Genomic DNA, 13,308 nt, shown 5'->3' with positions numbered 1-13,308 from the left:
GTGTGGTTTGCTAAGTAAGTACAAGGTATTTTCAACAGATTTGAGTACCAGCACTTGGAGCATCAGGAGAAGTGGTCCTTGAGCTTAGCCTTAAAAGGAGCTAGTGTTGCTACCAAGTAGCAGTGAGAAAAGAAAGCCTTCCAGGTATTGCCAGGGGGAACAGACAAATGGGGACAAATTTGACTGGAAGGTGGTGAGTAAGAAGGAATAACATGAAGTCAACCTAGAAAGTTAGGTTGGAACCTAATTAGAGAAGGAACTCCAGTTCATGCCACATGAAAGGTGGTTGAAGGAACAAAAAATGTTTAATCTAGAGAACAGAGGATTTAGGAGATATGGTATCTGTTTTGAAATGTCTGGAGGTCAGTCATGTAGAATAGGGATTCTATTTCTTCTCTTTGACCCCAAAAGGAATAAGAAAACAATAGGGCTGAGCTGTAAAAATACAAATTGAGGTTTGATTTTTAGGGAAAAAATGTTTTTAACAATTAGATCTGGGTCTCAGACACTTAATAATTACCTAGCTGTGTGGCCTTGGGCAAGCCACTTAACCCCATTTGCCTTGCAAAAACCTAAAAATAAAAAAAAAAAAATTAGATCTGTCCACAAGCGAATGAGGGGCCTCTGAAGGTGGAGGATTTCCCTTCGTGGAGGTCCTCCATTGGTGCAGGCAGAATGACCTTTGGGGTCTCTTCTCATTCTGAGGTTCTGTGATTTCTGCACTTTTCTCATATCCCATTTGGGAATACAATCAAATTGAGGTGAAGCCCAGTTTCTTTCTTGGCTAAGGCCATTTTTAAAACTCCACAGATCAATTGTGCATCCTAAAGTAAAAGACAGAAGAATTCATTCTGGAGCAGTACAATCACTATGTTTAGATGTAAGCAAGAAAAGCTTCCCGGGAGGGCTAAGAGAATCAGAGCAACCAGAACATTCTGTACAGGAAGTTCTGATGAATTTATATTGGATTTGCTTTTTTCTCATGGAAATTCAAAAGAAATGAGAGAAGAAATAGAAAAGAACTGATGGAAATGTATCAGGAGCAGTCTGACTTTTAGATACTTAAAAATTGCTCATCAATTATTCAAACCCCTTAACTCAGCATTTACACCCTCTACAATCTGTCTCCCACTTGCCTTTCCGGTTTTGCTTCATATTGTTCCACTCCAAAAATTATATGCTGAAATGGACTACTAGTTGTACCTTGAAGAATGTCATACTATGTTTTCCAGGTCTGTGTATTTACAATGCTCCAGCTTCTTCCTCTCCTTTCTTGAATGACTTATATACTCATGAACACATCTCAGAATTCTTGTCTTCTTTCCAGCCTGAGCCCAGGGTTGGGTCTTTCTTCTATAGCACCTTCTCTAATCTAGACTCGCCCTTGCCCCATTCACTAATGTGCTCTCTCTGTCAATATTCCATATATATGATGTGCCCAAAAGATCTTAATACAGATTTAAGGTATTCGAACAACACTGTCCCGAGACTTTTGGGATACCTTGTACTATCCATATTTATGTGCATATTATATCTACCTAATTGAAGGTAAGCTCTTTGATTGTGATGCTTATTACAGTGCCTTGCACAAAGTAGATACATAATAATCACTTGATAGATTGAAGTGCATTCAATGTTCATATTTTTGTCCTTTGCCATTTGATTTTTAAAAATAAAGTCATTTAGTTGATTGGAGGTTTTTATGTGAATGACACCTTTCCTAAGCATGAATTTAAAATATCAAGGAGTACCTTTAGATAAGAAAGAGATGAGCCTTCTTCTGGAGGAGTTCACCAATGTAAGTATGAGCCAGGCTGAAACTCCTCAGAGTTTACAAAATCAAGACCCCTTTATATATAAATAAATCAATATAGTCAAAAAAATAACATATTGGCTGTAGCCCGATTTTCCCAAAGCTTAATTTTTACCCTTGGCCTGGATTTAATGAGTTCTTAAGAAGGATCAGGTACCCTCAAAACTACTCTTAGCAGCATGCAATACACTGGGAGAACTCATTAAGTCCTGTGTAGATCAATTTATTATTGTTTATTAGTTTGTTTTCATAAAACCATTTATCAAAAAAAATTGAAAAGAATTGTTTGTCACCATAACAAAACAGAAAAAAAATCCACATGGATCACATCATATTTTTAAATGCCTTTTAGTAAGAAACTCTGACTATTAACCTCAATATAAATTTAGGCACATTGGTTCTCACTTGTGGACAAAGAGCCAATTCAATCAATTATCATTAAACATGAGTTCTCTCCTTTTTACAAGACCTAAGTGCTAGGAATTGAGGATACAGCGAGATGAACTACCCAGTTCCTACACTCAAAAAACTTAAAGTTCACTTGTGGAGATAGGACTTACACAAGATAAACAACAAAGTTAGCATGTGGTAATTGCCATATCCAGCCCTCATCTCATCCTGAATCCTAGCTCTACATCACTACCTACCAACCTGTGGGTTGGATAGGCATCTCCAACTCAGGAAGTCCAGAACAGAACTCTCCATCTCATCCCTCCTAATATCCCTTTTCCTGTTGGTAGTGCCACCATCCTTCCAGATGCCTAGATTTGCACTTAACCCTCCTTCACTGGCCTCAACCAGTCACTTCCCAAGTCTTATTGATTCTCCCCACTCAATATGTTGCCTTCATCCTCTTTTCTCTATATTAGTTCAGCTCCTCATCACCAACCTCCTCAGGAAGTGATCCTTGGGCTCCAAATGAAGTGCTCTTTCCTTATCATCATAACATATTTCTTAAGAAGGATCAGGTACCCTTAAAACTACTCTTAGCAGCATGCAATACACTGGGAGAACTCATTACTCCTAAGAGGTGGTACAGTCAAAAAGTATAACTCTTCATGAAGTATTGGGGTAAATATATGACTGGAAGATAAATAGCTAAAAAGAGAAGTGGGGATATATGTAATACTCAACCTCAAAGACTGGTTTCAAGAAGAATAATTGGGCTCTCTTATATGCCAAGCTTGTTCTAAGTCTGACCCAATGTCATTTTTCCTTTCTGGAAAATAGTGATGGCATAGTGAACAGAACACTGCATCTGTAATCAGAAAGATGTGAGTACTAATCCAGTCTCTGACATTTACTAAGTTTTTTTTTTCTTTTTAGTTGTTTTTCAGTCTGGTGACCCCCACTTGGCATTTTTTTGAATAAGATACTGGTGTAGTTTTCCATTTCCTTTTCCAATTTATTTACTCTAAATGGTGTGTTAAGGTTTACAAAATATTTTATTAGGATTATCTCATTTGATCCTCACCATTGTTATTCTTTTATAGACTTTATCATTATCATCATTATTATGTGACTACTCCTCAACATCAAATGTTAAATATCAGACACATAGACTTGAAATTGGAACTGAGCTATGACTTTCAGAAACCAGTCCCTTTATGGCTGCTACAAGTGAATCAGTGAACAAGCTATAATGTCTGAACCATCTTTGCCTGAAACAAAATAACTAAGTGCAACATCTTTCCAGGCTGAGGTCATTTTTTTTAATTCCATAGGCTATTTGCACATTCTGAACCATTCTGGAGCAGTAAAACTAACATGTTTAGATCTAAGTAAGGAAAGCTTCCTGGGAGGGGAGAGAGAATCAGAGCAACTAGTCTATTCTGTTTGGAAAGGTTATGATGAATTCATGTTGAGTTTGTTTTTTTCCCATGAAAATCCAGAAGAAATGAGAGAAGAAACAAAGCAGAACAAATATACTCAACGTTGTATGTATTTGCAAAAAAACAAAGAGAGGAAGTGACTGCCAACTGTTGCTAGCAGGGACTAAGATGAGTTTTTGCATGATTGATGAACTGAGAACCATTATTTGATGGTCACACCTCACCATGAAACCGATCAATTGAACACTGTGTTTTCGTGTCCTAATTTAATAAATATTACCATTGATTGACCATCTCCTACATGTAGAATAAGGTCAAAAAGTAAATAAATGCAAGAGTATTTTTTTGTTTTGTTTCTTTAGGGGTTTTTTTTGGAAGTTAATGGAGTTAAGTAGCTTGTCCAAGGCCACACAGCTAGGTCATTATTAAGTGTCTGAGGCCTGGTTTGAATTCAGGTACTCCTGACTCCAGGGCAAGTGCTCTATCCATTGCACCACCTAGCCATCCCTGAAAGAATATTTTTAAGCAACTATTTGATGCACCATGAGATCATGGGAAGAACACCAACCTTAGAGTCAGAAGACCTGGGTTTGGATCCCAGATCATATACTCAAGTGTGTGAGAATAATTTTGTTGCCCCTACTCAATATGATCAGTGTCTACTCAGTTTATTGTGACCTTGGGAAAATGATAGAACTTCTTAGAACCTCTGTTTCTTTATTTGTGATGGGGATAATCCTACTTTTATTGTCTATTCCACAGTTGTCTTTTTTTAAAATTCAGACGTTTTATAAAATCAAAGTAATGTAATCATAATAATAATAGTTGACATCTAAACAGCATTTTAAATTTTGCAAAGAGCTATGCATATTACTGTCTCTTTTGATCCTCATCACACCCTGTGAGGTAGATGCTATTATTATTATTATTATTATTATCCTCATTTTACAGATGATGAAACTGATGCAGACAAAAGTGAAGTGACCTACTCAAGGTCATACAACTAGTGTCTGTGGCTAAATTCGAATCCTTGTCTTTCTGACTCCAAGTACATTTAAATAATAGCTATTGCAATTAGTTTTGATTATATTGAAGAATATAATTTATATTTTAGATTAATATTATTTTCTATTGTATTTAACTTTATGCATTCAAAAATATCATTCTGAGGAGCCTGTAGGCTTCACCAGACTGCCAAAGGAAAAAGGGCTGTGATCCAAAAAAGGCTAAGAGCAGAATGTCAATTTGTTTCCTATTTGTAGATGAAATCCTGCTGATTGTATCAAGCCCCAGAATACTCAAGGGCTCCCTCAGGAAGATCTAGAGCCATTCAAAAGAGAATAGAGAATAGAGAAAAAATCAAATTTATAAAAAAAAGTTTTATTACCTAAGCTATGACATACTGTTGGATGGGCAATTAATTTAGCTAATCTGTGAGTGAGTGTGTGTATATGTGTGTGAGAGTATAAATATGGAGAGGCAGTCTGTGTGTGTATAAATACATATGTGTATGTCTATGTGCATTATATGTGTGTGTGTGTGTGTGTATGCTTTGGACAAATGGCTCAGAATTGATTAGCAGGCAAAAATGTGGTTTGGATTAGATTGAAAAATTGTCCCATTCTATAATGCTACTGAGCTGCTCTCTGACACCAAAACCTTTCTTTTGGCACTAATAGTCTCCCAGTGACGCAATATAGCTGTGAATCATAAAACACCACAATCAGAGGAATCAAGATTGTGGGTGACCACGAGTGCACTGGAGAGGCACATTGTGGGGGTGTGAGTAGCCTGCAGCATTTTGGCATCTTGTGTACAATGCTCAGTACAAGAGAGTTGATCTAGAAAATGAATAAGCATAAAAAGAGTCAGACTGATCATTTATTACTAGAGAGCATGATTCAAGGTTATTTGGTGTAATAATCTGTTTCACTGTTGTTGTTTAGTCGTTTTCAGGTGTATCTGATTCTTCACGACCCTATTTGAAGTTTTATTGGCAAAGATATCGCTTCTTAATTTGATTATTGCTGCAATCTCCTAATTGGAGTCCTTACCTTAAATAATCCCCTATTCCCTTGTCCCTTATAGCTTCCAAAGTGGACCTGTTTATATCACTCAATGACCTTCATTACCTTCCTATTGATAGATACAATAATACAATCCCCTCTCTTTGACTTTTAATGTCTTTTACAAAGTAGTCCAAACCATCCTTCTGGTTTATGATACATTCTTCCCCTTATGATACATTACCTAGTCATTCTGTAGTCTGAACTTCTTGCTGTTCTTCACAAATAATATTTTAACTTCTGTCTAATACCTTAGTCCTTGACCATCCCTTCTTCCCTCTGTCTTTTAGAATCTCTTATTTCCTTCAAGACTTAGCTCAATCACCATCTTCGTGAAGCCTCTCGACCCTCTCTAATGCTAGTGTCTCCCATTGTACTCTTTATTCTAGCCATGCATGGATACTTTCAGGAAAAAATATATAATATATGTTATATGTTTGAGCAGCTAGGTGGCGCAGTGGGTAGCACTAGAGTCAAGAGTATCTGAGTTCAAAGTCATCCTCAGACATTTACTAGGTATGTGACCCTGGGCAACTCACTTAACCCAGTTTGCCTTAATTTCCTCTCCTGTAAGATAAGCTAGAGAAGGAAATGACCAACCACTCAGTATCTTTGCCAAGAAAACCACAAATGGGTAGCTGGGCATGATTACATAACCTGTTTTATGTTACATACATACATATATATATATATGTATGTGTGTATTCACATATAAGTGCATACATATGCACACACTATATCCCTTGATAGAATATTAACAGGAACTGTTTCCTTTGTCTGTGCATTCTTTGCAGAGTGCTAGCATACAGCAGATGCTTAATAAATGCTTTTGTATTTGCTCAATTAGTTTAGATTAGATGGAACTCTGAAAGATTTTTGAAAAGATCTTTTGATTATGTGGAATGACTCTAAAAAAGGTACAGAGAAGGCCAGTGGCTTGCTTTGTAATCATTTGCCATTGGAGAAATGGAGGTACAAAGGAGCTATAACAAATTTGATAGCAGAATCCACAATTCTCATGACTTTAGTCATTAAGTTGTTCATGTCTGCTCAGGAAAGTATCCTTCAGGCTATATATTAGAGGACCAAGGAAATGCTTTGGGAGTGGTTGGATTCATGTGAACTTGCCTTTTCTTCCTGCCCCATGTGCATCATTCTTTTCCCCTCCAAACCTACCTTTCTTCCTAACCTCCTTACTTCTTACTTTTGGCATGACACTGCTATCTTTTCCATCAACCAGGTGGGCAGCCTTGGAGTCATCCTTGACTCTTCACTCTCTTTCCTCTCTCTCTTTCTCTCTCTCTCTCTCTATATATATATATATATATATATATATATATATATATATATATATATATATAGTAAATACCGGTCTTAATGATAATTCCTAACTTTCACAGCCTTGATTATATCCTTTCCACCACTCTTTATTGTTGTCGGGATATTTTCAGTCATGTCTAACTCTTTGTGACTCAGTTAAGGGTTTTCTTGGCAAAGATACCTGAGCAGTTTTCCAGCTCCTTCTCCAGCTCATTTTGCAAATAAAAACTGAGGCAAAATTACGAGTGACTTGCCCGAGGTCACATAATAAGTGTCTGAGGCTGGATTTAAACATTTGACAATGAGTTTTCCTGATTCTAGACTTTGTACCACCTAACTGCCCCTAGCTCTGTGCTCACAGGATTGCTAAACTAGTTCAATTCCTCCTCAGTGCTCACCTGATCTCCTGCTCTAGCTTCATAATTGGTCTTTATGGCCTCAAGACTCTCCTGTTTCCATCTTCCATATCGCTGCCAAGTGATATTCCAAAGCACGAAGTCCCACTTCTGTTCCAGAAATTTTAATCGCTCTCTCTAGGATAGAGTACAAACTCCTTTTTTTAAAACATTTCCCATGTTTTATAATCTGGCTCCAGCCCACCTTCCCATATTTATCACACTCTACTCTCCTTGAGCAACTTCATAATCCAGCCAGATCGACCTACTTGCTCTTTTCCTGTATACACAATTCCATCTGCCATCTCCTCCATTCCTGAAATACATTTCCTTTTCCCTTCCAACTACTGCATTACTTCAATTTCTACAAGTCCCAGCTCTAGTGTCTTCTCCTACACAAGGGTCTGCTTTGGTCCTCCCATTTTCTTATGTCTTCTCTCCCTAAAAATAGTTTTTATTTTATTTGCCTATGTTTCACATTTACTTATAATTTCCCCCATTAGAGTGTAAGGCTCTCTATTGATACGCAGGACAGCTTTGAAAGCTACAAGTTGATCTTATTATATATTTAAAAAGAAAAGCAAACGACACAAAATCAACCTACATTTTCCATGTACAATATCCTTATTCTGTTCTACTGTATATATTCAAATCCCTATTTTATCTGTTGCTTTTAAAAGTAATATAATAATAAAAAATAACAAAATAATATCAATCATATGTTGTTATATATAAACAATATATTATATAAATGAATAATAAATAATAAAACAAAATTTTAGTAAGATAATGTAACTTAACTAAGAAAAAGGACTGTTTTTTTAAAAAAAATCTGTCCCTTAGCATTTGACACTTAGTAAGGCTTAATAAATGCTTATGGAATGCATGGGATGGATGGATAGATGGATGGATGGATGGATGGATGGATGGATGGATGCATAGATGGATGGATGGATGCATAGATGGATGGATGGATGGAGGAATGGATTAATGATGAATGAAGTGTTCTCCAACCAAAAAGAGAAGGGAATCCTGATAGAAGTCAACTCAATTCACTAGATATTTATTAAGCAATTGTTATATACAAAGTACAATGCTAGGCTCCAGAATTGCATATTTCTTTCATTAATTATATTTCTTGTCTTTCAGTTGACCGTCCTCCAATTGAACCCTCCCAGTTTGTCTCAGTTGCCCCCAAGTACCCAGACAAGATGGGATTTGATGAGGTAAGGAAGGGGATACACAGACACAGACATACATACACACACACACACACACACACACACACACACACACACACACACGTATATTTAAATATAAGTGCATTGTGAACATAAATATATGTGTATATTTATATAGAGGTAGATGGAAACATTAAATATATATTTGGATGTCCTATTTTTCTAAAAACCAACTCGTTTGACACTGCTGCTGATAGACTATCTGATGTTCAGCAAATCATCAAACATATAGTGTCTCAGATTTCCTCTTTTGTAAAGATGAGAATCATGGTAGAAGCAACTTGGGCATTAGCCAAAAGAAACTAACAATATTGAATCCTGACTCTGAAGTAAATTTCCCAAAGATAGAAATTACAATAATTTTCATGTACCTCAAGGAAGACTTTAGTTTCACTTCACTACTTTTTAAGTGAGGAAAAAGCATTCTGGGATAAGCACCTATTTTGTTTTTCATGTTTTATTACTTTTCAGTTCCACTCAATAGGGAAGATGGTGTATGGGAGCAGGGATTGGAGGAGAAAAGAGATGAAAGGGAGAGAATGGAGGGGAACTTAATTTAATAATAATTTATTATTATTATTGTTATGTCCCTGTCTTAATAATATTGTATTAAGAACAAGAATTCAACACCAGCCCTTTAGGGGAGAATGCCAGCATTCCATTCATAGAAGAAATAATTGGGATATCATCATCATCATGATAACTAACATTTACATAGCTCTTTAACATTTGAAAAGCACTTTATTTGTATCACCTTATTTGATGCTTACAATAATCCAGGGAAGTAAGTGCTATTATCATGCCCATTTTACAGATGAAGAAACTGAGGTAGACACTGGCTGAGTGACTTGCCCAGGCTCCCACAACTAGTAAATGGCTGAGAATGCATTTTAACTCCAGTATTTCTGATCCTATGTCCAATGCTCTATCCACTGTGCAGCCAGCTGCCTAAATAAATAAGTCTTAGCAAAATGGAGCAAATCAGTGGCAAGGTCAGATTTCAAAGTCATTGAATCCTGCATATTTCCTAGTGATCCCCTATCCTCTCCTATAATGAAAGCCACTAAATTAATATGTGGCAACTGGGATAGTGGCTCATGAATCAGAAACCTAGGCTTGCCTTCTTTCACAAGTTCAGTTAATTAGCCTACCCCTCTTTCTAAGTTTACTGTTTCTTCCCAGGATCTTCAAATCCATATCTATGATCTTTCCAGGCACCCAGGTTCACCACCTCAGAGTCATCCTCTAATCCATATTCTCTACCGCAGCCTCCTCTCCAGTCAGTAGACTCTCTACTTACAAAGCCCAACATTTAAGTATTCATTTCCTAGCCTTCTGCAATAGCCTATTAATTGGCAAGGCTCGACATGCCACTCCCCTGTTAAAGAAACATCAACATCTCCTTTTTCCCTCTGGGATATAATACTGCTTGACCTTTAAAACTCTTTACAATCTGAGATGCTCCAACCCACCTGTCTAGGTTGATTATTTAAGAAATTCCAATGCCTCTTAACTGACAAATCTCCCCCCTCCAGTCTTGCAATTCCTTGAATTTTTCAACACAAATAGATGATTGGTGTATATTTAGTCATTCTGGCTCTCTAAGGCATAGTGCTGACCACTCCTCTAACTTGAGAAGCTTCAGTAGCTACCTGTCACTTCTAGGAGAAAAATGCAAATGCCTCTGTTTGACATTTCAAGCCCTTTGTAATCTGTACATTTTTACAGATTGATTTCACAGACCTCACTTCCCACATTCTATATTCTAGACAAATTGAATCTCTTACTGCTTTCTGAATATAATAATCCATCTCCTGATTCTCCTCTCTCCTCTGCCTCTTGGAGAACTTCCCAACCACATAGCTTTAAAGTAAAGAAGTGGATTTGCATAGTGATTTCTCTGGACCTGATATTAAATGGGTTACCATAGTCATCTATCCCCATCGAACCTCAAATTCCTCAGATATAACATAGAGACAAGAATAACTGTAGGAGGGAGAGGGAGACAGTGAGTAGATTTCAAAGGAATTTATGAACTTACACAGGAAAAAAATTACATCTTTGCTTTCACTACCCCCAGACTGGGATTATTATAATAATTATAATGTTATTCTATTATCATAATTATAATACCATTGTAGTATGATAATATAATTTCATTGTATTATAATAATTATACTATAATATTATAGTATGAAAAGTTAATGTTGTTATATATCTATATAGATATATAGATATCCCTTTGACTATTAATTTTCTTTTTTCTTTTTTTTTCAAGGCAATGGGGTTAAGTGGGTTGCCCAAGGCCACACGGCTAGGTAATTATTAAGTGTCTGAGGTCAGATTTGAACCCAGGTACTCCTGACTCCAAGGTCGATGCTCTATCCACTGCACCATCTAGCCACCCCCGATTATTAATTTTCAAAAATATATTCTAAGAAAAGATTACAACAATAATAAAAGTATCCATGATATGAAAAAAGCTAAATCCCCTGCTCTTTGCTAAGAGGACCTAAGTGTCTGTAGAGATAGTCATTGTTCTCTTCCCTAACAAAATATATTTTTTTCCTAGATTTTGATTCTAATTTCTGTTGATTAGCCTTGGGAACATGTGGTCGTGATTATTCATGATTGATTTTGTCTTAAAGAATACAATTAAAAATTGGACCATAGGGGTGGCTAGGTGACACGGTAGATAGAGCACCGGCCCTAGAGTCAGGAGTACCTGGGTTCAAATCTGGCCTCAGACACTAAAAAATTACCTAGCTGTGTGGCCTTGGGCAAGCCACTTAATCCCATTTGCCTAGCAAAAATAAAAACAAAAAACCCTAAAAAATTAAAACAAATTTTAAAAAATTGGACCATAAAAGTTGTAGCACAGTGAAGTTGGTTATAGAGAAAGAATCTCTTCTAAAAAAAAATAATGGCAGTCACTCTTAATGTTTATGTAATGTTTTAAAGACAGCTGATTGTTCATCTCTCTGGAAAGATTTAGGTTTGGACTTGCCCAGAGGGACGGAGATAGAAAAGATGTCTGAAAGCCTTGTTCAGTGTGACCAGTATTTGGGCTGTATTTAATAGATTTTCCCCCTCTACCTCTCGCCACCCCACTTCCTATTTACAGTCTGCTAAGAGTGTATACATATGTTTCTCTGTTGTCTGTGTTTTTCCTTTGTGGCTACACTTTTTATTGCTCTTGGAATGAGTAGGGCCTGGGGTTAGGTTTATATTTGCTAAAATCTGGTCTCCCCAGATGAGAAGTCTGTTTTTGCTCCTGCTCTGTTTAGACCAGAACAGAGCAACTAGTGTCCCCAGATTGCTCCATTATTATCCATGTGAAAGGACTACTATTGGGTCACTCAGACAGAAGTTGTGGAATTTGTACACAGCAAGGCCCACGTATACATACATATTCACACACACATACTATTTGACATTTCATTTAGTAATTTAAATTTTTTTTATTTAAGGCAATGGGGTTAAGTGACCTGCCCAAGGTCACACAGCCAGGCAATTATTAAGTATCTGAGGCTGGATTTGACCTCAGAGCTGATTCCCTGTGGCACCTAACTGCCCCTAGTCATTTTTTTAAAATTAAATATAAGCATCAACTAAATTAAATGAAAAACATTTCAGCATCTCTTAAAGGCTCTTAGAGACTTTTCTACTTTTTTGGAAAGAAAAAAAGGCATGTTGTTATATTTTGTTTTAACACAACATTTTTTTTTTAATTTTTTTATTATTTTTTTAGATTTTTGCAAGGCAATGGGGTTAGGTGACTTGCCCAAGGCCACACACCTAGGTAATTATTAAGTGTCTGAGGTTGGATTTGAACTCAGGTCCTCCTGACTCCAGGGCCAGTGCTCTATCCACTGCACCACCTAGCCACCCCCACAACAGATATTTCTTAACAAAATGCCCAAACATATCCCTTTACAAAGTACATTCCCCAAGTAAATAGCCACTTTTCCTAGATCTTTAGTAAATCTATTTATCTCAAAACTTTCCTTTCCTTATATTTAGTTTTACTTTCCACTCAAACCCCTCCCCCTCATATTTTGGATATGAGTTGTGATTCATACAAGGATAGACAACTCTTAGTTTGCATCAATTTATGAACTCAGGACTTCAAGCTAGAAGGGATCTTGTAGAAAATATCATAACCCAAACACTTCATTTTACAGATGAGGAAACTGAGGCATAGAGAGATAAATTGATTTGTCCAAAGTCATATACACAAGCAAGAGTTCAAATTCTCACTTAGGATCTTGCATTCTAATTTCAATATTTTTCCACTACACCAAATCACTTAGTTGGTAGCACAAGCAGAAATAGAAGCAAGATTTTCTATTTTCTAGACCAGTGTTCTTTCTTTTTTTTTCAGGTCTGAATTTGTTAATTTTAATTTATTCATTTATTTTGAATTTTACAATTTTCCCCCCAATCCTGCTTCCCTCCCCCTACCCCCCCACAGAAGGCAGTCTATTAGTCTTTATATTGTTTCCATGCTATACATTGATCTAAATTGAATGTATTGAGAGAAAAATCATATATCCTTAAGAAAAAAATGAAATATGAGACAGCAAAATTACATAAGATAACTTTTTTAAAAATTAAAGGTAGTAGTCTTTGTTCAAACTC

At 36.5% G+C, this 13,308-nt stretch overlaps 1 protein-coding gene across 1 annotated transcript in view; it reads left to right on the top strand.

Annotated features, from left to right (window-relative positions):
- Positions 1 to 13,308, top strand: part of COLGALT2 (collagen beta(1-O)galactosyltransferase 2) — a 143,205-nt gene that overhangs the window by 110,508 nt on the left and 19,389 nt on the right. The window contains exon 7 of the mRNA XM_074222217.1: positions 8,576 to 8,652. Within this exon, the coding sequence (XP_074078318.1) occupies positions 8,576 to 8,652 (77 nt within the window). The remainder of the gene's footprint in view (positions 1 to 8,575; positions 8,653 to 13,308) is intronic.

The sequence above is a fragment of the Macrotis lagotis genome, chromosome 2 (genome assembly GCF_037893015.1).
Source record: "Macrotis lagotis isolate mMagLag1 chromosome 2, bilby.v1.9.chrom.fasta, whole genome shotgun sequence".
NCBI lineage: Eukaryota > Metazoa > Chordata > Mammalia > Peramelemorphia > Peramelidae > Macrotis > Macrotis lagotis.
This window is presented reverse-complemented; position numbering and strand designations above follow the sequence as displayed.